This window comes from Cynocephalus volans, chromosome 3 (genome assembly GCF_027409185.1).
Source record: "Cynocephalus volans isolate mCynVol1 chromosome 3, mCynVol1.pri, whole genome shotgun sequence".
Classification (NCBI taxonomy): domain Eukaryota; kingdom Metazoa; phylum Chordata; class Mammalia; order Dermoptera; family Cynocephalidae; genus Cynocephalus; species Cynocephalus volans.
The window spans coordinates 109,693,455-109,720,880 of NC_084462.1; the positions used below are offsets into that span (position 1 = coordinate 109,693,455).

Genomic DNA, 27,426 nt, shown 5'->3' on the forward strand with positions numbered 1-27,426 from the left:
AGAACATAGGCTAAGATACTGGAAATGCCCATTTGTTCTATGGTCCAACCTCCTCTCATTACTCCATTATTATTCGTTGCTTGAAACAAGGTCTGACAACCAGGGGAAGAGTTTCAGGGGCAGACAAGGAAGTATAAACATCAGGGTTCCATCTGTCCAATTTTATTGGGAACAAGGACACAGTAACTGCTTTCAAAGAGAAGGGAGCCCGGGGCTCCATAAGCAGCAAGATCCTTCAGAGTTGAGCCAAGGATGGGAGGGCAATAGATGCCTTGCTCAGGCATGGTTACACTAACCACCCTCAGCAGGACCTCCCAAAAAATCTATGCTCCTTTTGCTCAGCACTTGGCACTTAAGGAAAAGTGATCAACAGAGGCAGCATAAGAAAGACGAGCCCAGACTCATCAGGATACCGACTCAGTCAACTGCTTTAGTGCATCTTCGTCTTCATCCACTTTGGAAGCTTTGGGGACAAGGATACCCAGAGAAAGAAAGAAGTGTTAAGGCCTCAGCAACTTCTAGCCATCCCCTGCTATGACACTCAGGGCCTGCTGAATTCTCTTTCCCCAGCAAAGAACCTAAAGGTGTGGTCCTTCTGCTTGCTGGGCTGCTGCTCATTCCCATAAGACCTTTGTGCAAAATAGAAAATGGTGCCTCTTGCTCCCAGCATTTGCAGCCCTAAACCAAGGTACACAGCTTGCTGAGTGGAGCACAGATTAGATTTCAGTCCCCATTCCCTTTTAGCCAGGTGGCCTCATGCAGTCAACAACCTGCCTAACTGTAGCCCTCTCTGCCTGGCTCTTTTGAGGCAGAGTGGATGAAGAATAACTTTTGCCCATAACTCTCCATTCTCTCAAGTCCTCAAGACAATAAAGTAGCCCTGGGTACCTGGCCCTGCAGGCAGACGTGTACTGGGTACACTAGGCAATCTGATTGGAGGTTCTTCTTTCTTGTCTCCCACAATTAACAACTCCCGGGCCAATTCCTCCTGCTCCAGCTCCTCTAGTTCCTCCAACAGTTCATCCTGGATATGGGACAAGACTGTTCAAGATGAAGAAAGGAAACTTCTACTTCCAAAAACATACCACTTTTGGAGTTCCCTCCCAAACTTGCCCCAAGAGCCTCTCTTGGTCATTCTTTTTGGCCCACCCCATGCTTTCTCCAATATTCCCTGACCCCTCATCCCCAGTAACCTCATCCACATCATCTCCAAAGCCCATAGGCTGAGAAATGGCATCTTCAATCTGCTGGGCCACCTCCTGTTGTTCTGTGATGTCAGCAATCAGTTCATCCACCTTGTCAATGTCCCTGAGAAAAACATATACAGCCAAGAAATCAGGCAACAACCCCCTTGACTTTCTCATCTCACTTGAATGAAACTTCTCCTGCTTTGTGGCCTCACACTGATAAGCCCATGGCTCTCAGAAGAGATTCCTAGAAAATTATGAGGCAAGTTTGGGCAAGGAAGTAGGAAGGAGCTACAATGGAGAGTATAAGTTGGACTCCCTTCCCCAAGGATCGTTAAGAATTAGAGAAATCAACTTTCTTCCCTAGAATGCCCCTCCAGCAAAAGGATCTTCTTTCAGGAAGCAAGGAGGCAGGCAGAGGCCTAGCTGCCATAAATATACACTGTAAATTCACATTCTGAGAGGCTTAAAAGCTCAAAATATAATACCAAGCCACCCTCCCCAGAGCGTGGGTCACCTTCTCCCCTCCCCCATACCCACATGTCCTGGTAGGCCTTCTTCATGCCTCGGGCAGCAAGCTCCATGGTACGAAGCACTTCTGCATTGCTGGTAGCATTCTCAAGGGCCTCACGCTGAAGCTCCAGGGTAGATAATGTCCCGTCAGTTTGTGCCAGCTGCTGTTCCAATCTTTTCTTCCTCCGCAAAGCCTGCAGGGCGGCTGACCCAGCCCAGACCCTGAATATCTGAGTCAGAAGCACCTGCTTCCCACCTGGGCTCTCCCCATTGCCTCCTTTCCCTTATTACCTCTCTTATTCTTGGCCCCATGCTTCTTGGCCATTTGTAGCTCCTGTTGAATCTTCTGCTCCAGAAACTCCTGTTTCTTGATCAGTATCTTTTCTGTCTCCTTCAGTTGCTGTATTGCTGCTTCAGGGGTTGGCCCCTTCTCCTCCTTCCCTGAAGAGTCCAATGGAGCAGGCCCATATTGTGTGAAGGAAAAATATTAGCCACTAATTATTGAGTGCACAGTGTGTATGAGGTTGTTATTGCTAATCCCTAAACAATTCTCTATAATTAATGTACTATCTTTACTTTACAAATGTGAAAATGGGCACAAAGATTTTGATTACAATCACAACTAGTAAGAGATTAAGCAAGAATGGAAATGTGGCAGCATGACTTCCGAAGCCAATGTCCTTTTCACTATTTGAAACTACTGTTCAAGTCATTTCCAGTCACTTTTTATAATCACTATCCTAGGAGATGCCCAAGGTCCTGACACTGCAGGATCAAACTGAATAAAGTACAAGGGGCTGGAGGAAAAAAAAAAATGTTCTCAATTTCTCCGTTCATCTTCGATACTTCTAACAGAGTCATTTTTCCAAATAGAAAATCTGATGACCTTTGTTTGCTTAAAATCCTTCCTTGAGAACTCTCCATTACCTACAGGATAAAATCCAAAACTCTCTCTCTCTCTGCCAGAACTTCTTTTCCCTACATATACTGTACTCTTTCCTGCCTACCTGTTTCTCTCAGGCTGTTGCCACTTCCTGGAGTATCTCAATTCTCCACTTGGCAAACTGCTCGCCTTCTGGATCACCACCCCCAAAGCCTACTTCTTCTGTGCGTCCCTGGTTTTTCAGTAGCATCTCCAACATTTGAGTTTCTACATTACACTGTAAATGCCTGTTTTTGCTTGTTTTCCCCAATATATGTGAGCGACAAGAAGGTAGTCTTTCTTCTTTCCCTCATACCCCTCTTGCCCAGCACTAAGTAGCATCAATGTTTGGAAAGGACTGGATGAAGACAGTGGGAAACTCGTCCTCAGGCCTGTACAGTGGGAACCAGCACAGTCACCACGCCATCCACTCACGTCCCCTCCCTGATCTCGAGCTCTTGGAAGGCAGACGGGAGCAAGATGCTCTGACAAGGCAGGTCTCCTGGCACCAGAGCTCCACCCGGCTGGGCTTTTCGGGACAGCTTGTCTCCTGGGTCTCTTGCCCTGCCAGCGCCGCGGTCTCCCCTACCCAGCTCTGGCCAGCAGCTCCCGGCCAACCAGTCTAGCCCGGGCTCACCCCTCCCGAACAGTCTGCCAAGACCACTCATGGCGAGCTCGCCTCTCCCGCCTCCGCCCCTCGGCGTCCCTCACGCTTCCGCCTTGCTCCTGGGAAGTGACGTCTCATCACCACCGGCCTTAACCAATCCCTCCTTAAGGCGCTGCGGCGACATCAACAGGCGCAAATAAGGCCACTGCTGTCACGTGAGCCCGGCCACCAGCCCCACACCACGAGCTCCTCTTAAAGCGGCCGCTTCATTTACTCCTACCTAAAAAGGCCTCCCCACCCCAACCCCAAACAAGGTGTTAGTCCCCTGGAAGGAAATGTGCAGCTTAATGACACCCCACTATATGGGGCTAGTGGAAGAGTTCTTCATGCCCTTTACAGAGCTCAAGAAAGGGTCCGTACAGGTTCCAGCAGATGGGGATCACAGTTGATAACAAAAAATCTGCTCTGACCAGGTCAGCAAAATTATAATGCCTTGGGAGATCTGCGTAGTCTCATCCACCAGTCCTGGAAAATGTTATCATAGGACCATTTTTACTTAGAAGCAGACATAATGGTACCAGAAAGCCATAAAATAACCTAGAATGCTTCTTGTAACCCTTACCCCAGATCCCTGCATGTAGAATGGTAACATAGTAACAATCCCAAACCTAAAGTCACGTATGACCAATAGAAAACCTGATGAAGTAATTAGGTGGGACTGTCCTCTTTCTTTTGATCCTTCCCCCTTCTTGTGATTATAAAAAGCTAAGCTCTGCTGGCCCTCTTCAGAGCACATTTCTCAGAGGGATCTCCCCAGTTGCACTTATCATATTGGCTCAATGAAATTTGTGCTCATATGTTCGTCCTCAATTTCTTTTAGGTCAACACAGTCTTGGGTTTGCCACAAGTTTATATGGCAGACCATGATGCAATCTAATGTCTCACACTCTGGTCTTGGCACCTCAGGACAACCAACCCCAGTTAACAGGCTAGAAAAATAAAAACAACCCACACTGTGGGTAAGATCTCTTCTGTCATACACAGATACACTTTAATAAATTACAAATGCACCTGAAAATGCCTTCTTGATTTCCTTTCAGTTTTAGGCCTCAAATGAGGCTCATTCATAGGGCTGGACCCCAGGGCCCAATTTGGGCTTTTGCAAACATCTCTAATCCTTGAGTTAAGGTTTGTAGATTCATTCCGTTTTGGACGTGAATGCAAGTAACACCTAGAAAGAAAAAGAAGTCACATTTCATCAGGCTTTCAGGGCTCCCCATTATTACTTCCACCTTCTGTAGGTGTCATCTGTCATGCAGACTATCCACCCTGTATATATCTACCTAATTCCTCCTAGAAACCCTTTCTCCTCATTCCCCCAATGGTTATCCTCACCACTCAGTACCCAGTTTGCTGACATCTACAATATTCCTCCACTCATCATCAAAGAAGATCATCTGGGAGAAAGGAACTCCAGTCTTCTGCTGCAACCTGTGCAAACAGGGCAGGGGTAACCAAGCTGGCATCTTGGCTCCCCCACCCTCTCTGGTACTCTGTCTCCCTGCTCCTACCCTTACTTCTGCATACCTCTCAAAGTGTGTGACCTTGCTGCCCGGATAGATTTCCCGATGAACAAAGTATCTGACAAGGTCAAAGAGCTCCAGTAGCTGGTTGGCCCCTTCTATCTCACTTGTCCTGAAACAGGTGTAACAGATGGGTTTAGGAGAGTGAAGGGCGAGGGCTGCCAGCAAAGTTAAGAATAACGAGGAAATCAACTTGTTGTTTTTCCAGGACGGATAGGCATTCTCGGCCTTTATTCAACTCCATAGCCTTCTTGTCTGACACGATGGGTGCTGAGCCAATATTTAATCATTCAAAGGCACAGGAGAGGGTACAATGAGAAAAAATAGGCAAATACTTGCAAATTTGCACCTCCTAAATTTTGTAGCCGAGGGGTTACAGGAGAGGTCTCCTAATGAATGTATCCTTCAGCACTAGACGGACGGTTTTTGTCAGTCGCTCTTCTTACCGTGAAGCGGCCGCGACCGGCACCCCAAGGCCGTGCAATCGTTCCAGAACTTCAGGCACCTCTGGGTACAGTCGGACGTTCTGGCCCCGCCTATCTCGTACAGTCCCATCACTGGAGAGGGCGAGAATGCGCTCAGTTGCGGCCGGCCCCGCCTGGTCCCAATCCTCTTTCCCTGCCTCACCTGCTCTTGTAGAACGGGGGATCTACGTGCGTGTCGACCCAGAAAGGCCAGAGCGTGTAATCTGCGAGAGGAAGCGGGGAGAAAGTTCAGCCTCCGGGGTCGCAGGGACTCGAGAGCTGCACCGGGGTGTGCAAAAGAAGAGCGCCCTGCTAAACTCTCCGCTCACCGTCCCTCACCCAGATCAAAGACCGCGAGCTTCGGGAGCCGCGCCATGACCCGCGCCCGCAGGATGCGCGCTCGGAGTGCGAGCTTCCTCCTGGCTGAGGTCCGGCCGCTCAGGAGGGCGCCCTGTTTGACATAGAGAAACGGTGACTAGAGTGTCGCCACGCCGAGAGCGGGTTGTCAGCCTGGCGGTGGCGCAAGAGCGCCTTCTGCTGCTGGACGGGGGAGACGACTGCCGCAAGATACCGGCGTGACGGCACACAGAATCACAGGAGTCAAGTCTTCAAGGTACCGGCCACAGGCATCTTCCCTTACTTCTCCACTCCACCCAGCTTCGCTAGATTCTACTAAAGAAGCCAGGGAAGGCAAGCTTTTTCTTCTGGCTCCTCTCACTTTATCTTACCAATTGAGACCTAAGTGATCCATGCAAGTCACCCCTCATGCAAGCCCTCTCTATATCAGGCTCTTGAGAGGGTGGAACCCAGAGCCCTCACTCAGCAAGATTCCAATCGTTAAGAATGTGGTGTCTTCAAAGCCCCTGAGGCCCTTTTCCAACCAGGCCCAAATGTCCAGTAGAACCACAGTGGAAGAGAACTCACTCTCCTGGCTTCCACCATCCAGGAGAGTAGTATGCCCCTAGATGTGCAATAACCAGTTTTGGGGGAGGAACTAATTTGTAGTATTTGCCAATTTCTGTAAACATTTCTATCATGGCCAATTTCAAGCTACCAACAAGAAGTCAATTAACATGTTGTTGGGAAGAGATCCTGTAATTTGCTCTCATGAGCAGGTATGAACTGGCTCCAGCACACCACGGAGAGTTGACTTTCCTAGAGTCTGATAATCCCACTAAGAGCAACATGCTTTCCATTGTCCCACTCCTTTAGCCTGGGATAAGTGGGTGAAAACTGGGTCCATTCTGACTTCAGTCACATTTATGCAATATAAGAAAGATTCCAGGAGGCCAGGAAATATTTTATTGACAACTAGGAGCATAGCTATAAGACAGGGAAGCACACAGGACAGACTGCAAACTAAAACCCAATAGCCAGCAAGGGTCCTTTGGGCCATGAACACTACATCTTGGGGTCCTCACAGTCTCCCACCAGTAGACACACAAGACTGGGCATCTAGGGGAGGGGGGGCAGTGGCTCTGGTGACCCAGAGTGAGAAGATATATGATGCCTCATTATGAGCGACAGGATAAGGAAGGAATACGGAGGGAGGGTCCATCACTGCCTAAGACCACCTCCTCCTCTCAGAGCCAACACCAGGTGGAGGACTGAACCACCTAGGATCTTGTAATCAGCTGCTGTTTTCTCATCATTCCTGCAGGAAAAGGAGGAAAAAACAAAAACCAAACAACATTAGAAATACCATCTAGAACAGGGGTTCTAGATCTCAGTAAAGGGATCTGAACCCTTGATCTAGGTGTTATCAGCACCATGGTCTACTGAGTGAGCTAACCTGCCAGCCCCAAGAACAAGGGTTCTTAACCTGGGTTTCACAGGTCTCTTTGGGGTCTGTAAACTTGGATGAGAAAAAAATTCCATCTTTATTTTTATTAACCCCTAACTGAAATTTAATATTTCTTTTAATTTTGAATGTAGGCAAAAAAAACTCAGTAGTATTAGCAATGAGTAACTTGTCAACAACAGAAATTAGATATTTTCATATCACATTACAACTGTTTGTATCTTGAAAATCTTTCAAAATTATGGTTATTAGACCCACCATTAGATCTTATTTAATATATTAGTAAAGAAGCACATATATTGCTATATCACGAATTTATTTTAGTGTTTTGATAATTGTACGTCAATATAATTAGTTTCATTTCTAATTCTATATTTTTAATTTTATGCCTGAAAAAGCTTTATTTTGAAAAGGGGATAGGCTTTACCAAATTGCCAAAGGGTCTAAGGCACCAAAAAAGTGAGGCAGGCTTGATCCACCTCCAGTAGCTGTCCCCTTCTTATCTTCACATGAGATTGCCAGGCCCTCATTCTCACCCCAAACTCACATCTGTTTGCCACTGTAGATGAGCCGCTGCTGTTGTGGGGGGATTCCCTCTTTCTCTTCCACACGCTCCTTGATTCTTTCAACCTTTAGAGGGACAAGTAGTCAGGGAATGCTCAGGGGGAGGACCACAGAAATGGAAAGAACAAGGGCTATGCAAACAGCATGAGAACAAAAGGACCAAGTTCATAAGCGTACTCAAACAAATGTACATGGCAAGGAGAAGGGCATGAAGAGGTGTTGGGCGTACATCACCTTGTCTGTGGGTTCAATGTCAATCTCAATCTCCTTTCCAGTCAGCGTCTGAAACAGGCAAGGGTTTTGTGAGTCCTACAGCCCAATATACAATTTGTCTTCTAGGTAAAACATCCTGTCCTGGTCTCTGGGGATCTACTGTCTTCTGAGAGATACAAATTCTCAGCAACGCTGCTTTGGCGAATCAGAATGCTTTGACCATACCTGTATTCGTCAATCATTTTCAGGCTGTGGACAACTTGGTAGGGCAAGATTCTGTGAACCATCTGATCCTCTTAATCCCACAAGTCATCTTCCTTTGCCTCCACCCCCTCCAAATCAGTAAGAATGTTAGAATTCTTTTGGATGATACCGCAATGAAAGATACCCTAAGGAAGGTAGTCTATCAAGTCAGAGGGACCTTGTTCTATTATAAATATCAACACTAGAAATCAACATTAAGAAAATTCAAAGAATTCTCAAGGATACCAGTAATCACCTCTGACCAGTTTTTTAAGAAATACTAGAATGCAACATCACATTCTCACATATCCTCTTGATTTCTACCTAAATCCTAAATTGCAGCTCTTGTCTTCTTAGTTCTTCCACAGGGTAAGGGTTGCTGATATCCAAACACAATAATTATACAGACTCTACAGTTATAAATGTTATGTTCCACCTAATCTAATCTCCCACTGTCCTTGCTTTTTCTTTTTTCTTTTTTTTTAAAAGATGACCGGTAAGGGGATCTCAACCCTTGACTTGGTGTTGTCAGCACCACGCTCACCCAGTGAGCAACTGGCCATCCCTATATGGGATCCGAACCCGTGGCCTTGGTGTTATCAGCACCACACTCTCCCGAGTGAGCCACGGGCCGGCCCATCCTTGCTTTTTTTTTTTTTAAAGCTCTATCTGCACCACGATGTACAGTGATCCAGAGCACAAACACACCATGCTCAGTCCAATTTAGAGGCATTTGTTTGCTTCTACTGCTTTCTTTGTTGGAATACTATAACCTTCAAAGACCCTCTAATATAAGATCTCCTATATGATGCCTAGACTTGTTCCTAGTGTACTTTATTAATACTTCCATTAATACCAATTACAGCTAGTTGATTAAGTGTTAAACTCTCCAACTTTCATTACAACTTCCTACGGGACAGCGACTGTTTAATTCATCTCTGTAACACAAACACAAAGCACAGTGTTTGACATATAAGAAATCAATAAATATTTGTGGAAGGGCTAAATACACTGATGATCACGTTATAATCACAGCCAACATTTATTGAACACTTTTTTTTTTTGGCAGCTGGCTGGCTGAACACTTTTTCTTTTTTTTTTAAAAAGATGACCGGTAAGGGGATCTTAACCCTTGACTTGGTGTTGTCAGCACCAAGCTCACGCAGTGAGCTAACTGGCCATCTCTATATGGGATCTGAACCCATGGCCTTGGTGTTATCAGCACCACACTCTCCCGAGTGAGCCACGGGCCGGCCCCCCGGCTGAACACTTTGTAAGGGTCAGAAATTATACAAGTGTCTTACATGCATCACCACATTTATTCTTTCCAAGTATTTGAGATATGTATTATTACTATTTCCATTTTATAGATGAGGAAAATAGGAGTTGGATAGGTTAAAAAACATACCTTCAAAGTCAAAAGTAGAGAGTGGATCCAAACACAGATCCTCTGGCCCCAGAGCCCTCTTTTAGCTCTGGACGCTGTACTGCCTGAGTCTAGCTGGTCTAATACTGGGACCCAATGTAAACTCCTTCAGTAGCTCTCAAAATAACATACGGTTTCTACTTATGTTATTCAGTCTTTGGCCATTCCACCCTGAATGTGCCCTATCTCGTCTGATCTTGGAATCTACTTATGGTATTCACATAGAACAATATGAAGAAAAGACTTAGAAAATTTCTTGGCCACAAGAATAATTCAATACTAGTACGTTTCCAAAAATGCAGGAGCAACTCCTTCAGGTTTACCTGTTTGGACGCAAAAGAATAAATTATGAAAGTGATTCTCAAGTTTCTATCCCAACCCATGAGGGTCTCTGAAAATTTTCAACAGTCTTTGGTAAAATGAGAAAAATAATGATAACAGTGAGATTTTCATTAAATTAAATATACTCAGATGTTAAAATGTCCTTTTATGAAATGATGGTGACAATATATGGTAATTTTTTTTAAGGCCATTACCTGACAAAATGCAAAGTTTGGAGTTCCTGTGTTGTCCATAAACTATATCAATTTATTGATCTTAATACTTTAAATGCACAGATTTTTCAACCGGACAATTCCATTTCTAGGTAACTAACTTGGAGGAAAAACTTGGACATGTATCCAAAGAGGCACATGTGAGGTTTACTGCAGTGCTGTGTGTAAAACACTAGAAATGACCATTAATAATAAAATTATTAAACTATGGTACATGCATAGAATGATATATTATACAACAGTTTATACACTAACAAGGAAAGATCTAAATAGTGTATAATTATATATCATTTTCTATATACAGACATATATACATGCAAGAAAAAAGGATTAGGAAGTATGTACATCTCATAATAATAGGGCTGAGGGGAGGGTATATCGAGCGTGACTCTCCCTTTACCTGTACTGTTTAAAGTTTTTATAAAAATATCTTCCTTTATCACTTGAATATTAATAAATATTCATTTTGATTTGACAAACATTTTTAAAGAGTAAAAAAGATTCTAGGGAAGGTCTAGAGCTGCTCTCCTAAAAGTAAGATGCTTGGACCTTATGATAAAAAAAAAAAAAAAATTACTGGATTGAAAAATCTAAAACTCTAGGACTGGCTCTTTGTTTCTGAAATTGACTGTAGGGGCCCCTGAATGTATCCAGAGAGCAATCTGGCAATATCACATCCCAACAACAACACTTCTAGAAAAATAATCATGACTATGTCCAAAAATTTACCAACAACGATGGTCATCACAGCCTTTTGATACTAAAAAATTAAACACAGGGGGCTGGCTGGTTAGCTCAGTTCGTTAGAGCACAGTCTTATAACACCAAGGTCAAGGGTTCCCATACAGCCAGTTGCCAAACAAAGAAAAATTACAAACACAGTCTAAATATCAAACAATTGAGGGTTATGGTACAACCACAGAGGGAAAACTACACAGTCCTCAAACAATGTTTAGGATAACTAATTATTTGAAATTTATTAACAATGTATACGTAATTTAAAAAGAAAACAAGTTAGATTATATAGAGTATAATTCCAATTTTGTAAAAACAACAACATATGGGCATTTAAATGTTTTCAAAAAAATCCTTAGAAAGATATATGAGGGTACTTCGTAAAGTTCACAGAAAGATTCATATTATCTTTTTTTTGGGTGGCTGGCCGGTATGGGCATCTGAACCCTTGACCCTGGTGTTATAACACCATGCTATAACCAACTGAGCTAACTGGCCAGCTCCGTATTATCTTTTAATTCTATTTTTCCATGAACTTTTTAAAGTACCCTCATCATCAGTGCTTTTATCCTGGGTTGTGGGATTATGGGTGATTTTAATTACACTATTTGCGCTTTTCTACATCTTCTATTTTTTATACTGTGAATGTAAATATGTTGTAATGAGAAAAAAAGTTATTTAAAAAATGATGTCCTTGATTAGGGTATAAGAAAAGATTCCATAAACAGCACTGTCCAATAGAAATGTAATGCAAGCCACGAATACAATTTTAAATTTACCAGTAGCCACCTTAAAAAAAGTTTTTAAAAAAGTTTTTTAAAAAGTTGAGATTATCCCCATACCAGCCAGCTGCCAAAAAAAAAAAAAGAGAAGCTAATTTTAATATTAAAATCCCAATAAATCCAAAATATTATCATTCAACATGTAATGAATACAAATATTATTAATATATTTTATATATTTTTTTCTAACCAAATCTTCAAAATTCTGTGTGCATTTCATACTTACTGCACATCCAAATTCAGAGGTCAATTTTCAACTGAAATAATTAATCTGTATTTAAATTTCATAATTCACAATTGAAAGAGTAGATTTATATATCCAAATTGTTCCAAACATACTTAAAAGTTTTCCAATCACTGAATTAAGTTTCAGTTTTTAAATTTAAATTAAGATTTCAATTCTTCAGTCTCACTAGCTACCTTTCAAGTGCTCAATAGCCACATGTAGCTAATGGCTACCATTTTGGACACCTCAAACATTTCAGCTAAAATATGAAGCAACAATAAAATTAGAGTACCTCATTTTGTAAACCCCCAATGAAATAACGGATCTAGGCAATGACACATCACAGAAAGCAAAAACACCTGACAAGCATATACCATACTACCACCTATGAATTGTTCTCACACAGAGCACACACAGACTAATCAAGCCTCTAAATCTAATTACCAATTGACAGGAAATACAGAGGAAAGAGAAATATATTAAAGATAACATGGGGATGTAATCAGCAAAATTCAAACTGTAGGAAACTCTTTGAGACAAACAACCTAGTTTATTCAATAAGAAAAAATGGGAAAGGGGGGAATCTACAGATTTAAAGAGTCTTAAAATACCTATCGACCAAATGCAATGTATGCGTCTTAGTTGGATCCAGATTCAAATTGTAAAAAACAAATGAGACAACAGGGTGATTTGATGACAGTAAGAAATCACTGTCAGTTTTTTAGGTGTGTTAATTATGTTTATGTTAGTAAAAAAAAAAGAGTTATTTTTAACGGATAAATACAGAAATACACACGAATAATATATGCTATGCTATCTGGGTGTGTAAAACAAATCAGGTAATGGGAGGTGGTCATGAGATGATAATTTTTGAAGATGGGTGAAGGGTAGATATGCCCTTCTCTTTGTTGTTATATATGTTTGAAATTGTCTGTAATTAAAGTTGTTTTAAAGTAAATGAACAATTTAAAAAGATACTCTTAAATATATCATGCCATATTGAGTTCCTTCCTTCAAATCTAATCACTATGACCTGACAACACACTGAATGCTATTTAAAAGTATATGATGAACCTAAGCCTAAATACTGCTCTAGGCAGGAGGAGATACAAAAGTGATCCAGTCTTGCCAACAATCTTTTTCAGGTGAAGATTTACAACTAAGAAACAATGAGACATAAAATTAATAGAACAAACCAGTACACAAGGAAGTACCATATTGAATATTATTGTCCAAATACAAGGGGTTATGACGAAGTGCTATGTGCATGAAAATCAATGTTGATCAATTTAAATCTGAATGAGATAACACACCCATTATAATAGCTAAAATAAAAATGACTGACATTAGCAAAAATTGGCGAGGGTGCAGAGCAACTGGAATGCTCACCTACTGCAGGTAGAAATGTAAAATGGTACAACCCCTTGGAGGACTGTTGGGCAGTTTCTTTTTAGAGTTACATATATCTACCACATGACCTAGTAATTCCATTCTTAGATATTTACCCAAAGGAAATGAAGACATATGGGGCCAGCCCATGGCTCACTTGGGAGAGTGTGGTGTTGGCAACACCAAGGCTGCGGGTTCAGATCCCATATAGGGATGGCCGGTTCACTTTCTTTGGAGAGCGTGGTGCTGACAACACCAAGTCAAGGGTTAAGATCCCCTTACCGGTCATCTTTTAAAAAAAAAAAAAAAAAGGAAATGACATATATCCACAAAAAGACTTGTATAACAATGTTCATAGGTATCTTATTCACGATAGCCAGAAACTGGAAACAACCCAAATGTCCATCAACAGGACAATGGATAAAGAAATTGTGATACCGTCATCCAATGGAATACTATCCAGTAGTAAGAAGGAACAAACTACATATATATACAATGATAAACATTATGCTGAGTGTAAGAAGTCAGACACAACAATTATATATAGATGTTCCTTGACTTAACGATGGCATTAACATCAGATAAACCAATTGTAAGTTTAAAATATTGTAAGCTGAAAATACAGTTAATGCATCTAAGCTACTAAACATCACAGCTTAGCCTAGCCTAACTTAAATGTGCTCAGAACACTTACATTAGCCTACAGTTGGGCAAAATCATCTAACACAAAGCCTATTTTATAAAAAAGTGAATATCTTAGGTAACTTATTAAAAATTGTGCTGAACATGAAAAACGGAGTGGTGTATGGGTACTAGAAGTACAGTTTCTACTGAATGCTTACTGCTTTTGTACCACCATAAGGTCAAAAAATCTTAAGTCAATCATTCTAAGTCGGGACTGTCTGTATTGTGTAATTCCATTTATGTAAAATTGGTTAGAGTGCAGCCTTGTAACACCAAGGTCAAGGGTTTCGATCCCCATACCAGCCAACCACCAAAAATAAGTAAATAAATAATAAAGTTCTAAAACAAACAAAACTAACCTACAGAACTTTTTGGAGGTAAGAGTGAAAATGTTTTAGATCTTGTAGTTACATGGGTGTATACTGTTACAAACTCATCAACATGAACCCTGAAGAATTATACATTTTATTGCATGTTAAAAAATTTTTTAAATGAGAAAACAGGTTAAGATAGTAAATAAAGACAGTCGCCAAAGTAATCTGCAATGAGGAAATTAATGCAGGATCTGGAGTTATGGAGTAATATGATGAAAAAGAAGCTTAACAAAGACTTGTACACTGTGGTTTTGTACACCATGTCTTGGTTTAGACTACACTTTAGAGAAGGTATGGGAATAGGAAAATCTAGTTGGAGCTATCACAGGAAAATAAATATATAAGTTAATGAGACCCTAGACCAGAATGAGGGTGTTGGGAATGGGGAGAAAAACTAAATAAAGTACAAAGAGGTTTCAAATGAAAAGTTAGGTCCTATAAAAGAGCACAGACTCTAAAGAATTGCACTCCAGATACCTGGTAGATAGATGGGATCAACATATGAGATGGCTATTGGAAAGATGGATTATGATAGAAGATAATACATTCAATTTTAGAAGAACAGAGATGAGGAGACAAGAAAAGACATAAATCAGGAAGGATTTAATTCTAAAGGATTACAGAACGATATGGAAGAAGTCAGCTACACAAAGACAACAGTTGAAAATTAATAATACACCAAGGAACCCTAATAAAACCTATCATTTATACAGTAATTAACAACTAATTGCTTTCATAGGTATTTAATATAAAGAAACGCAGCAAACAAAAAAAGAAAGAGAAGGACAGAGAGACTTGTTTGAAGGCAGAAAGGAAAGTGCGGCAGGAAAGGAGACTGGCTATTTTAGAGCAGTACTAAATAAAAATGGATACAAAGAAAGACGAAATCTACAACCTTGCTATTCAAAGTGCAGTCCACAAATATGCACCTGGGAACATCACCAGGGACACTGCTAGAAATGCAGAATCTTGGGCTGGCCTATTACTCAGTTGGTTAGAACACAGTGTTGTAACACCAAGGTTAAGGGTTCAGGTCTCTGAACCAGCCTAGCCGCCAAAAAGAAAAAAAGAAATGCAGAATCTAGTGCCCTATTCTATACCCACAGAATCAGAATAAGCATTTTAGCAAGTCTCCCAGGTGATCCTTACACACTTTCAAGTTTGAGAAGCTCATCTAGAGCAGTGTTTTCTAAAATGCAGGTCTCAACCCATCAATGGGTTATAAAATTAACTTAGAATACAACTGAAAATACCAGAGCACATCACACATAGTAAGTTTTTTGTGTATGTATGGGTCATGTATTTCTCAGTATGGACTGAAATCTTTATTTTTTAAAAATTTTTATTATTTACTTTTTGGCGGCTGGCAAGTATGGGGATCTGAACCCTTAACCTTGGCGTTACAACACCATGCTCTATAAATTTAAAAAACACTTTAGTAGTAACCTCTTCTTTGGATTAAGAGGACACAAGAAAACCATATGCACTGAAAAGAATTCATCTGTTAGTTTCTCAAAATTTTGACAGTGAACCACACTAAGAAATGCATATGAACTAGTAACACATACATGTGTGCAATATACATATAAAATTAAAAACAATTTCCCAAAACAATACCCAACAGTATACCCAAGGGTTCCTTGGTGTATTTTCTGTTTTGTTTGTTTAAATGCTGCTTGCAACCCACTGACCCATTAAATTGATTTCACGACTCTTTTATATGTCGCTCCTCAAAGTTTGAGAAACTATGATCTTTAACATGATGTTTGCCCTTAGCTGAGAGGTAGTTTGGAAGGACTGGAAAAGAGGTTAAGAATAGCTATTACGTATGGTAAATACGCTAAGGAAATGATGAAATAAAGATAAACTGACAGCTACACAAAGATCAAACTAGTGTTGGACTGCATCAATTGTCAGCTTTTTGTCTCTCTCTGAAGGTACAAAAGAGGAAACAGCAAACAGGACTAGTAAAGGTACCAAGTTGGTGAAGAAGAACCACGGGAGTTGAGAGATAGACATGAAGGAAACACGGCTAGTACCAGAACTAGGGCACCGGTAATTAACCTGCTTCAGACGAGGAAGTGAGGCTAGTCCAGGATGCCCGACTCAGAAAGGCAAGTGGCTGAATAATACATTCTATGTTTTAGTTCTATGCTCGGAGGCAGCCTACGTTAGGGGCAGGGAGAAGAGGTAACCCGGACATGAGGAACAGGAAACACAGCTTATCACGAGAATCAGAGAGAAAGAGGAGGCAAGCTGCTACTAGGCATTTTCTATAGCCGCGGGGGCTCGAATATAATGAGACCTCGGACAAAAGCAACCCCCTTCTGGGTCAAGGCACAGTCCTAGAGAGAAAGCAGGGACAGCAGAGACCCACGGTCGTCAGGAGGGGCCAGCCCCCAGCTCCCAACGCCCTCCCGGGTCCCCCTATTTCCCATCACCCCTTGCGCGGAGCCCTGCGGCTGTCAGCGCCCTCCAGGCTCGGGAAAGGCGTGATTTTCCTTCTCCACTTCTCTCGTAAGGCACAACGGCCAGCCCAGTATCATATGCGACTCGGCAAGGCTGGAGATGCTCCCACCTTCACTTTAATTAGCATCTTCTTCCCTGCTTGCGGCTGCACACGGATAAATTGCGGCTTGTACCGCTGCGGTCGCTGCTGCTGCTCCCCAGCACTCTGCCCGTGGGAGTCACTTCTGCTTCCGGGTCACTGTCTGGCTCCACCCCCCACTTCTTTCCACGGGATTCCCGAAAGGCTTAGGAAGGCTCCCACGTTTCGTTTTAGTGGCGTCGTAAATAAAAAGAAGTGGGAAGCTTAGTTACAGCAGAGATGACGCCTCCGCGATTCTGAGAGTCCCTAGCGAGCCAGGGCTAGCGGAAAGCGGGGGTGCCGGGGGACAGCTTCGTCCGTTCCACCCTGGGAACTGTAGTCTTCCGCCCCTCGGATCCAACGGCAACCTCGGCGTCTGAACTCTGTTACCCAGAAGGTTTCGCATGGCCGAAGGTACAATTCCTCGGTTAGTCGTTCTCGCCAGCAATTAGCGGAACCTATTGACTTGGCGCACAAGGCTCGGCGGGCCTGCACGAAGCTAGTTGCTAAGCAAGGGGAACTTTGGTCAACTGCCACCTGGGCCGAGGCAACAGGAAGTGAGTACCTCTATTCCGGAAATTGGTTATGAGGCCCTCCCCCCTCCTTTCGCCCACCTAAGTCAGCTACTTACCCCAGATTGTTCTTTTCAGGGGCAAAAGGAAGAGTTAGCGGGGTAAGATATGCACCTTCAGGGTCACTCACAACTTACCAGCTCTTCTCTCCAAGAAACAGTACCCGGGATGGAGACACCGTGGATAATCGCAATCACGCGACAGATCGGGGCTACAGGCTTCAGGGACCACATCACGACCTATTCCCGACCTTAGACAACTTAAGCGAGGAGTGAAATGAACACTGCTGCCAGTCCTAACAGGGCATTAAGGCCAAAGGTGAGTTTGATTCAGGTTCCTCCTGACTTTTTCTACCTTCTAGCCCTCAGATTCGTCACTACCTCGAGGCCCCCACCATGCCTCATATCGACAGCGATGTGAAACTGGACTTCAATGATGTCCTGCTGAGACCCAAACGCAGCACCCTTAGGTCTCGAAGTGAGGTGAGCCAGCTTCTTTACCTACTCTTTCTTAACCCCAAGCTCCTGGTGGGTTAGGACCAAGAAAGATGCCTGGTCATTGTCCTAATGCCATACATGTTTTTTTGGGTAAATGAAATGCTGTTTCCTGTTTATATCTGCAGGTGGATCTCACAAGATCCTTTTCATTTCGGAACTCAAAGCAGGTGTACACTGGGGTCCCCATCATTGCCGCCAATATGGATACTGTGGGCACCTTTGAGATGGCCAGAGTTCTCTGTAAGGTAGGACTTCCTTTCCCAGTGGTGTCCAGTTAGTCCAGGTGATTTGCATCCCCACTTCCGTCCCTAGTCAGCTCTCTGGCAGTTAGCAGTCAGGATGCCCTGATTTACTGTTTCTTCCAGTACAAAGGCTCCTTTATCTGAGAAGTTCAAAAGGCTATCTGAGTTAGATTGAAAGCAGAGTTTTGCTCTATTTTTCTGGTATATGAACAGAACTTTCCCTTTTCCTGTCTGGCAGTTTATATACCTTGCCAACTTTTCCCAGCCTCCAGGTCACTCCCTCCCAATCACATGCATCCCTCCAGTTATATACCATTGTTCACAACACTAAGCATTCACTGTTTTAGTCCAGAAATTAAATACAGTTTGAGCACTCAAAATTTCCTAAGTAGATGATCCTGGAGAAAAGTAGCTTATTAATTTTCTTTTATGGCTGCTATTTTTTTTTTTTTTTAACTTCCTCTTCTTTAAGTCCTAGGTTCCTGGGAGTTTCTGGGATGTGCCCCAAATGGAATGTGTTTTTTTTTTACATACAGGTTGTTCACTTTGAAAATGAAAGATGCTGCTCCTGTCAGTAATATGACCTGCTTCTGTACTTGTAGCTGAGAAGGTAGATAGTTACGTGGTCACTTTGAGAACATACACACTCGCCTGGTTAATCCATGTAATCCTGGTTAATGGATTCTGCTCCTGTTTGTGGCTCTGTTAGCCATTCCTGCTTAGGAATGCTGCTGGTGCCATTGTTTGTCTGCCTTGACCAGTAGCATTGCGGGGAATGGTCAATCTGACTACAGAGTTAATAGCCATGCTGTATGTAATACATGAACCTTGTTGGGGACTGTCTTGATGCTTTATGTTGAGAATGGCTTTCAGTATTGCTGATGAGTACTAAAGAAATCTGATTTTAGAGATGGAGCCAGGTCTCATAATAATAAAAAGGTTGGGGCCGACCCCGTGGCTCACTCGGGAGAGTGCAGCGCTGGGAGCGCAGCGGTGCTCCCGCCGCGGGTTCGATCGTATGTAGGGATGGTCGGTGCTCTCACTGGCTGAGTGCGGTGCGGGCGACACCAAGCCAAGGGTTGCGATCCCCTTACCGGTCACAAAAAAGACAAAAAAAATAATAATAATAATAAAAAGGTTGGATGCAAATAAGCATCTTTTTTTCTAGGTTTGATATGTGTGCAATCAGATGTGCTTGTCATGCCACACTATGCCAATATATCTTCAAGGTCTGCTGACCTCCTAGAGTGATTTTTCTTTATCAGCATGGTGATGGTGGAGTGTTGCTGAGAAAGCAGAATTCAATACAAGCTTTAGATAGTGTTGATGATGAACGCTGAGTGAGTACAGAATTTCCTTGGGCTTCTTGTCAGTTGCAAGGTTTGTGCAGTCCCAGCCAACTGTTGTCTCTTGTCTGTTTGTATGTCGGCACTTTTAATGCACAAACAACAGAATTCACAGTGCCCTTTAAAGGCCTTTCTCAAAGTATTGGGATACTGTTTGGAATTTATTGAAGTAGAGAATATGAGTCTGATGAGTCATTATATTCCTGAGCTTGGTTGACTAAAATAGACTGAAAGAAATATACTTTTTAGCTTGGTCCATGTCCCCAACAAGAAAACTTGTCCTTTATTCCAGTAGAGATGGAAAAAGGACAGGGTTATTGGCTTATTGGCTCCATTAACCTTAAGGCCTTACCTTTTGTGGGCATCTAGACCCACTGAATTACTGCTGGTAAATGAGCCAGAAGATACCAAAAATAGATTAGTACTAGGTTACCTTAGGAGGAGGGGCTGAGTTAGTGCAAGCACGGGCTCCATCCAGCCTCTTCATGTTTCTTCCATGTCTGTTGCTTGTCCCACTGCACCAACAGCTTGTCCTTATCACCTTTTAAGTCAGAGGCAGTGTATATGCTGGCAGGTGAAATGCCATCTAGATTACTCAGTAGTTTGGTGGGAGTATTTAACAAGTACTAGCTTATGGTTAAAAAGCTCTACTGAGATTTGTAGGGAAAATAATGGTTGTACTCAAATCCCACCTCAACTACTGACTTCTTCAAGTTGCTTTCCTTCCAAACTTCAGTCATGTTCTCTCTCAGAAAGAATAGTATAAAGGTCTATTTCTAGAAAAAGAGACCCTAATAAAGTTTTCTCCTTTTTGATAGTTCTCTTTCTTCTCCCCAGTTCTCTCTCTTCACTGCTGTCCATAAGCACTACAGCCTCGATCAATGGCAAGAGTTTGCTGGCCGGAATCCTGACTGTCTTGAGGTAACACTGGCCTACCCTGCTCCCTTCCTTATCCCAGTTTTTCAGGAACCTTTTTTTTTTTTTTTTTTAAAGATGACCGGTAAGGGGATTTTAACCCTTGACTTGGTGTTGTCAGCACCACGCTCACCCAGTGAGCTAACCGGCCGTCCCTATATAGGGATCCGAACCTGTGGCCTTGGTGTTACCAGCACCACACTCTCCCAAGTGAGCCACGGGCCAGCCCTAGGACCCTTTTTTTTTTTTGGCTTCCTGAGACCAACCCTCACCCCCGACCCCTTTTAGCTGCTCACCAGGTCATCTCTGATATAATGCCACAGGCAGTTCTAATGCTTCCCATGCCAATGGCCCTGTTTCTTCCACAGCATCTGGCTGCCAGCTCAGGCACAGGCTCTTCTGACTTTGAGCAGCTGGAACAGATCCTGGAAGCTATTCCCCAGGTGAAACATATATGCCTGGATGTGGCAAATGGCTACTCTGAACACTTTGTTGAATTTGTAAAGGATGTGCGGAAGCACTTCCCCCAGCACACCATTATGGTATGTTCTATTATTCTGTAGTTGGTACATTCCTCTCCTCTTTCCACTTGTTCCTGCTACTCCATTTTGTTACATCAGTTCATTTCTTTTCTGCTGCATTATGATGTTCCCAGTCCACTTAATCATGTTACTGTGTGATTATCCATGGTTCCAAGTTTAAAATGTCTGTTTATTGGTCAGTGCAATATCTCTGACTCTTGATTCATAGTCTTTATAAATCCAGTGTCCCTGACATCACTCACCAAACCAGGATGGAACATTTATGTATTTTACATACCTGTGGGGCATTGTACATTTGCCCACTGAAATGGATACATACTATAGTCATGTAAAAGGAGTCAGACAAAAACAGTGTTTTATTTTTTCACAAGCTTAGGGGAGTAATGATAAGGCCTCATTTTATTCACAGCGTGCAGCGGTGTCTGTACTGTTCATTAAAAACAACTATACCTGGATAGATGAGTATTGAGCCTACATTACCATGTCTTCCTCCTTTTCCTGAAGCCAGAGAGATTCTGTAACAGAACGGCTTAAGGACAGGATAGGTTTGTTTTTTTCATGGGGAAGGGGAGATAAATCTACTCTAAATCAGATCTGAGCTTGGTCCAGTAGTTCCCTTTTTCTCATTGAATGTTTTTCCAAGCCACCTGATGTCTCCCTGTTGACTGCAGCACCTTGTTCCCTAAGGCAGTAAAGTGCATCCTGGACCTCATCTTTACCCTAGTTCAACAGTGACACTGGCTACTCACCCCTCTAACTCAGCTTGGTGGGGAGGTGGGGAATGGATGGGAAGCAGGGTCCTTTGAAATGGCTAGTGTAGAAGCCCTCGCAGGACCCAGTAGAGGGGACCAAGGTACCCTTTGAAATAACATTGTAAGGTCATGACCCAGCCATACTGTATGTGAGAGCACACAATCTTCTCTCCATTTCTGACCCTAAGGATGCTCTATTTTGATTCTTTTGTCTTAGGCAGGGAATGTGGTAACAGGAGAGATGGTGGAAGAGCTAATCCTCTCTGGGGCTGATATCATCAAAGTAGGAATTGGGCCAGGTAAGGTGGTTCATTGGGGCCAGTGGCTACCCCTTCGGTGGCAAACACCTGTGGAGCGCTTCACTCTCACCCTTGTCATATTCTTCCCAGGCTCTGTGTGCACCACCCGGAAGAAAACTGGAGTGGGGTATCCACAGCTCAGTGCAGTGATGGAGTGTGCAGATGCTGCTCATGGCCTCAAAGGGCACATCATTTCAGTAAGGCCCAAGGCACGATAGGGTATGCGGCTGCCAAATAGCTGGGTTTCCTGCAGGGTGCGGAGGCCCTGGTAGAGATGGATCAGGACTCCTGGCTTCCTGTCAGCTTTGAAGTGGGCCGTTGCCACATTGCCGAGAGAGCTTGGGAAGTCCATGCTGTCTCCTCATAGTGCTCTTTACTTTACAGGATGGAGGCTGCAGCTGTCCTGGGGATGTGGCCAAGGCTTTTGGTAAGGAGGTTGGGAGGGCATGGAAGGAGGATCCCGTAGAAGAGGGTGACCCACCTCAGAGTCTAGGGTCAGGCTAGGAGAGGCTCAGGAAGCCATGCAGACTCTTTCATGATGTAAACTAGTGGCCCTGAAGCCTGTGGTGTCATCTGGGGCAAGCCAGCAGGGGAAATCCTGAGATTCTGGTTTGGACTTTTCAAGTGTTGGCCAGGGCATCTACACTGTCCCCTGGATTGCTGGACAGTATAGATTCCTGAGCCCCACTGAGACCTACTAGATCAGTCTCTCAGGAATAGGCCGGCAAATATGCATTTTTCACAGCTTCCTGGGTGATCCTTACTCATGTTAAATTTGGAGATCCTGCTCAGGACATATGAAGTGAGTCTTGTTCACTAGGTCACAGTAAAAAGAAATGACCAAAAGATGGCAAAAGCAGCAAAAAGAGAAAGCAAAAACCAGGCAGGGAATCTCCAGACACTCTTTTTAAAATCTTGGGGAAATCAGGCCCACTGAGGAGTAGAGGCCAGGGCAGAGCAGGCCTGTGTGGATTGTGGGTCAGCTGGGGAAACAGAACCAGGAAGATGCTGAATCATTGTCAGGACTGAGGATTTGGTGTGGGTTACTTTGAGGTTAGCCATGTGGGCACCTTGGCCAGATTCATCTCTTTCCCCTATCCTCGATGCTGGCAGGGGCAGGGGCTGACTTCGTGATGTTGGGTGGCATGCTGGCTGGGCACAGTGAATCAGGTGGTGAGCTCATTGAGAGGGATGGCAAGAAGTACAAGCTCTTCTACGGAATGAGTTCTGAAATGGCCATGAAGAAGTATGCTGGGGGCGTGGCTGAGTACAGGTATGTGTGGGACCCAGGAGCTGAGGGTTCTTGGAAGAGTGTGACTAGTGTGGTGGCAGAACTCATGGCTGCTGGGAGACAAACGGTATAGTTTGAGAGGAAAATGGTCGATGGGGACTAAATATTAGAGACCGGAAAAGAGTCACTGGGCTCTTTCAGACAGAAATCTAGAAGAAGTTAATAAAGTTTTTCCTCTTCCAAGGGCTTCAGAGGGTAAGATGGTGGAAGTCCCCTTTAAAGGGGATGTGGAACATACCATCCGGGACATCCTAGGTGGGATCCGCTCTACATGTACCTATGTGGGAGCAGCGAAGCTGAAGGAGTTGAGCAGGAGAACTACCTTCATCCGAGTCACCCAGCAGGTGAATCCAATCTTCAGTGATGAGCACTAGACCTGAGCAGTTCTGTGCTCCCAAGGCAACATACTCATCCCACATACTGTGGCTGTGTATTACTTCGTCATTTCCTATTGTCTTACTCCTGAGAGTTCCTGCAATCACTCTATATTTCTCTATGGGCACACTGGAAATGCCCAAGGCACTTACTAGGGAGGAAGCAAGGAAGAAAACAGTCTGAGAAAATGATGTGAGAGAATCAAATGGTAATGTAAGGACCCAGCATCCTGAAGATTATGAAAAGGAAAAGACACTGATTGATACATAATGTTTTATATGGCCTTGATCTGGATGAGGTAGGCTTTTATAATGTCTTGTTAGCCAGCTTCATTAAATGGGACCTTCAAATATCTAAAAAGCTAAAAAGAAGTGTTTACATATTTGAAATACCTCAATAAAGACAGATCCCACTGACTAAAAAAATGCTGGGGATTTCTGCACAAGGCTGGCATCTGGGTGGTGCTCCATGGTGGGTGGAGGTAGGAGTCTCACTGACCCAGTGGGGTCAAGGACGATGAGTATTATTCCCATGAAGTATCTCCATTCTAATGCCACCACTCTCAGATAAGCTGGCAGCATGAGAATTTACAAAGTATATTCTGGTACTAGAACACTTTTTTTTTTTTTTCAGAATAGCAAAAAGACTTTTCTTTTCCAGGCTCTCAACCTTAGGCACATCCTTAACAACACTATCCAAGGAAAGTAAAAAGCAAAGTGATTCTTCCAGCTCTGGAGAGGCCAGTTCTGTTTCTAAGGAATGACCCATTATGGAAGCCTTAATTCCCCTCCCTCACATTAAGACACTTTTAACAAATCCAAAGTTTAATTAATTATCAAGCATCATGAAGTATTTAGCATTGTAGTCAAACCAAGCCTGGGCTTCCATTTCATTTCCACTAAATTGCTTGCAGAGCTGAGGAGACAGGAGATGGGCAGAGGACAGAGAGCATTCCTTTCCTATTATAGGGGTTTAGAGCTATCTATATGGTCATGGGAAGGGACAGGCATGGCACTGGGGCCAGAAGGGGGGAAGTATTCACAGAAGGTGGGGATCAGGGTGTCAAACTTTGTCTTCTGATAGTTTTCCAGAGACTCCTGTAGAGAAGGGAGCAGGGAGATCCTATCATCTGAAACCATTCCCTGAGCCCTCTGTATTCTGGAGCATGTGGAGTCCTCATTCTTGTTGTGCCCATCCCCTTCCCCAGCTTTCTGCTCCTTCCTACTCACCTTTCCTTCCTTCTGGCTATTATCTTCCTCATCAGAGTCCAAAACCAAGTCCCCTATGGTAATGACAGAGCTGCACAGGGACGGAGGACAAGCTGCAGGAAGGAAACCAGAATCAAACTCCTACTAGGTGAACACAAGCCCTTAAGTGTCCCTCAGAGGAGGCTGGCTGATCCAGTCCTTACCCAGACTACCTACCTTTCTTTCTGGTCTTAGGAGGTGATAACGATAGTTTCAGGGGGTCCATGTAGCAATCCAAACAATTCCTGAGATGGGAGCAAGCAAAGATGATAGGGTGAAAGGAAAGCAGGCAAAGAATGTGCCCTAAGAGGAAGAAGCACTTCTCTTTCACTTACTCCTTTCGTTTTGAGGCAGACAAGTCAACTGGGTTCTCTTTCAGAACTCTTGCCCCCAGGGTCTGGGATGGACTTGTAGACTTTCCAGAAAAGGCTGCTCTTGTACCCACAAAACCTGCTGGATCTGCTGCATGTATTCCATGCTCTTCCCTGTTCTCAGGGTTAGATATGACCTGGGTTGGTGAGCCCAGACTCCTAAAGGGGAACAGCATGACCGTGGGGCGCTCCTTATGTCCTCCCCTAGTGGATGCCCATCGGGACTGGACTCTTCGTCGGCCTAGTGGGACCAGATTGAAGTGGTGTCCAGTTAGAGGTTCTGGGTGCTTTCTTGAAGCTGGTCCCTGAGGAAAGTATGGGTCAGGCTTGGCTTTTGGTAGAGGATTGTGGAGTATTAGTCTTGGTTGCTGAGAAGGAGTCTGTTCCCTGGGCTCTGTCAGATTCAGTGAATCAGTAACAGAGCACTCTGAAAGAGAAAATGCAGCTCTTTATAAATAGTAACATTAATTTAGTCTATTTTCTTGTGCCTCAGGCCCATATAACTATTCCAAAGGGTCGTCTCAAAGGGTCTCATGCAAAACCCTACACCCCCAAATTCCTAGTTCTCCAAGATGGTCTTGGTACCTGGAAGTGGCCATCCCATGTCCACACCATATTGGCTCAAGGCAGGAGAAGAGGTGATAGAAGCTCCAGGCTGCATCCAACTCAGCACATCCTGAAGCTGGGGCCAGGAGAGAGGTATGAAGACCACAATCCTTGATACAACCACCCCACACTCTCCCCTTACATGCCCCAACAAAACCTGCTGTGCCTGCAGTGCAGGCAGTGCTTTTTCCAACTGACACAAGTATTCAAAAAACAGCTTTTCCATGGCAGCCAGAAAGGGTTCCCCATATTCTTGTTCAAGTTCCTGCAGGGGAGAAAGAAGCAGATCAGAAGAGGATTAGAGGAAATAGCCACATGACAGCCTCCAAACCAGCCAGCCTCACCTGCAGCTTCGAGGCCAAATCCACAGGGGTCTCCGACAGCTGCTTCACCTGCTGGCGAAATGTTTCCTGTGCCTCCAAAATCTTCCTCAGATCCTGCTTTGTCTGTTGAGGATGTGGAAGACAAGTTAGGGGTACCAGGATCCAGTGGCCAGGCGGAGGGGCAACTTTGTTGCACCAGGTGTAACTGGGGTTAGGGCTTGTTCCGGGTATTACTCACAGCTTTGGGGTCCCGCACTACAGGTGCAGACTCCGGGAAATGGTGATTCAAGGCATTCAGGACGTGGGCCCAAGGCCGACCCTGCAGGATCAGCTCTACCACCACCTGCACGGTATTGAACTCAGAAATCCCATTTCGGGGCAAGCTGCCCTTTTCCAACCGGTCTCACCCCCAAGCTGTCGACCCTTGTTAGATCCTCGCATCCCTCCCCTTTCCCTGTTTTCTTTCCAGGTCCTACTCGCTCCAATACCTTGGCCTTTAGGCCCATGCACAGGCGTTCATGGTGCCGGTAGCGAACCAAGCCAGGGGCCGCTGCGCGCAGGGATCGCAGAAACTCTAGTACTCGTGGGAAATGTTCCACGTAGCGTCCGCACACGACTCGCCAGCTGGCTGCGGCTGCGAAGCGCAGAGAAGCGGGACCTGCCCCCGGGGGCGCGGCCATGGCTACCGGGCTCCGCCCCGGGGCGGCCCCTTCGGGTTTCTCCCAGCCAGGCAAGACTTCACGACCCCGCCTAGGGGCGGAGCTTCCCTCCGCGGCTCGGATCTTTCGATCTGTGCCGGCTACTTGGAGATCCGCCTCAGCTCACTTCCATAGGCCAGCAGAATTTGGGGGGGTCTTCTCCTAGCTAGGGCTGGTGCCTGAATAGAGAAGCTGGCCGTCACCAATGGCACCAACCAGGTCCCTCATCTGGAAAGGCCGCCGCAGTCTGGAACCCGAGGGTACCTCACTTCCCGCTCTGCAACTTCTTCCCCTTGCCCCGGAAAAGGGCGGTAAGAGAGAACCAATGGGCGGCCAGACGGAGGGACGTGTGGCGTTTGCGTCACAAGGCCACGCCCCAGCAGATCCGGTGCCGCCCTGGCCACCTGAGTGGGTTGGCTGCTGAGGCCGCGGAGACTGCTCCTTTGGGCCCTTCCGGCCGCTCGGCAGCTGCCTTTCTTCGCCGAGCCTGCAGGGG

At 44.3% G+C, this 27,426-nt stretch overlaps 5 protein-coding genes across 9 annotated transcripts; 1 reads left to right on the forward strand and 4 right to left on the reverse strand.

Moving 5' to 3' along the window:
• Nucleotides 1–177: 177 nt before the first annotated feature.
• On the reverse strand, nucleotides 178–3,320 carry CHMP4A (charged multivesicular body protein 4A). Its single transcript, XM_063088318.1, has 6 exons — nucleotides 3,260–3,320; nucleotides 1,992–2,141; nucleotides 1,728–1,905; nucleotides 1,194–1,308; nucleotides 889–1,024; nucleotides 178–463 (listed from the first exon to the last, which is right to left on the reverse strand). The coding sequence occupies exons 1-6, from the start codon at nucleotides 3,288–3,290 to the stop codon at nucleotides 405–407; spliced, it is 669 nt and encodes a 222-aa protein (XP_062944388.1). The 5' UTR covers nucleotides 3,291–3,320; the 3' UTR covers nucleotides 178–404.
• MDP1 (magnesium dependent phosphatase 1) lies at nucleotides 2,070–5,731 on the reverse strand. 2 transcript variants are annotated; one of them, XR_010022859.1, is made up of 7 exons: nucleotides 5,616–5,731; nucleotides 5,440–5,500; nucleotides 5,259–5,369; nucleotides 4,817–4,924; nucleotides 4,635–4,720; nucleotides 4,301–4,460; nucleotides 2,070–2,141 (listed from the first exon to the last, which is right to left on the reverse strand). XR_010022859.1 is itself a non-coding variant. In XM_063088316.1 (7 exons), the coding sequence occupies exons 1-7, from the start codon at nucleotides 5,650–5,652 to the stop codon at nucleotides 2,094–2,096; spliced, it is 621 nt and encodes a 206-aa protein (XP_062944386.1). In that variant the 5' UTR covers nucleotides 5,653–5,731; the 3' UTR covers nucleotides 2,070–2,093. The 2 variants fall into 2 exon arrangements, 1 of the variants encoding a protein (XP_062944386.1); XM_063088316.1 differs by having other exon boundaries at nucleotides 4,625–4,720.
• An 824-nt stretch (nucleotides 5,732–6,555) lies between these two features.
• NEDD8 (NEDD8 ubiquitin like modifier) lies at nucleotides 6,556–17,085 on the reverse strand. Its single transcript, XM_063088317.1, has 4 exons — nucleotides 16,846–17,085; nucleotides 7,876–7,923; nucleotides 7,625–7,707; nucleotides 6,556–6,930 (listed from the first exon to the last, which is right to left on the reverse strand). Exons 1-4 carry the CDS (start codon nucleotides 16,861–16,863, stop codon nucleotides 6,834–6,836), a joined length of 246 nt encoding a protein of 81 aa, XP_062944387.1. The 5' UTR covers nucleotides 16,864–17,085; the 3' UTR covers nucleotides 6,556–6,833.
• GMPR2 (guanosine monophosphate reductase 2) lies at nucleotides 16,996–24,110 on the forward strand. Of its 4 annotated transcripts, none has more exons than XM_063088315.1 (10): nucleotides 16,996–17,411; nucleotides 17,581–17,744; nucleotides 18,049–18,168; nucleotides 20,349–20,432; nucleotides 20,795–20,968; nucleotides 21,938–22,019; nucleotides 22,110–22,228; nucleotides 22,404–22,446; nucleotides 23,133–23,292; nucleotides 23,495–24,110. In XM_063088315.1, the coding sequence occupies exons 2-10, from the start codon at nucleotides 17,703–17,705 to the stop codon at nucleotides 23,682–23,684; spliced, it is 1,014 nt and encodes a 337-aa protein (XP_062944385.1). In that variant the 5' UTR covers nucleotides 16,996–17,411; nucleotides 17,581–17,702; the 3' UTR covers nucleotides 23,685–24,110. The 4 variants fall into 4 exon arrangements, with proteins under 4 accessions (XP_062944385.1, XP_062944382.1, XP_062944384.1 ...); XM_063088312.1 differs by lacking the exon at nucleotides 17,581–17,744 and adding an exon at nucleotides 17,788–17,908; XM_063088314.1 differs by lacking the exon at nucleotides 17,581–17,744 and adding an exon at nucleotides 17,788–17,908 and having other exon boundaries at nucleotides 22,110–22,216.
• A 422-nt stretch (nucleotides 24,111–24,532) lies between these two features.
• Nucleotides 24,533–27,209, reverse strand: TINF2 (TERF1 interacting nuclear factor 2). Its single transcript, XM_063088311.1, has 9 exons — nucleotides 26,721–27,209; nucleotides 26,471–26,575; nucleotides 26,254–26,355; nucleotides 26,067–26,174; nucleotides 25,889–25,985; nucleotides 25,268–25,730; nucleotides 25,110–25,177; nucleotides 24,915–25,006; nucleotides 24,533–24,782 (listed from the first exon to the last, which is right to left on the reverse strand). The coding sequence occupies exons 1-9, from the start codon at nucleotides 26,910–26,912 to the stop codon at nucleotides 24,648–24,650; spliced, it is 1,362 nt and encodes a 453-aa protein (XP_062944381.1). The 5' UTR covers nucleotides 26,913–27,209; the 3' UTR covers nucleotides 24,533–24,647.
• Between the last annotated feature and the right edge of the window lie 217 nt (nucleotides 27,210–27,426).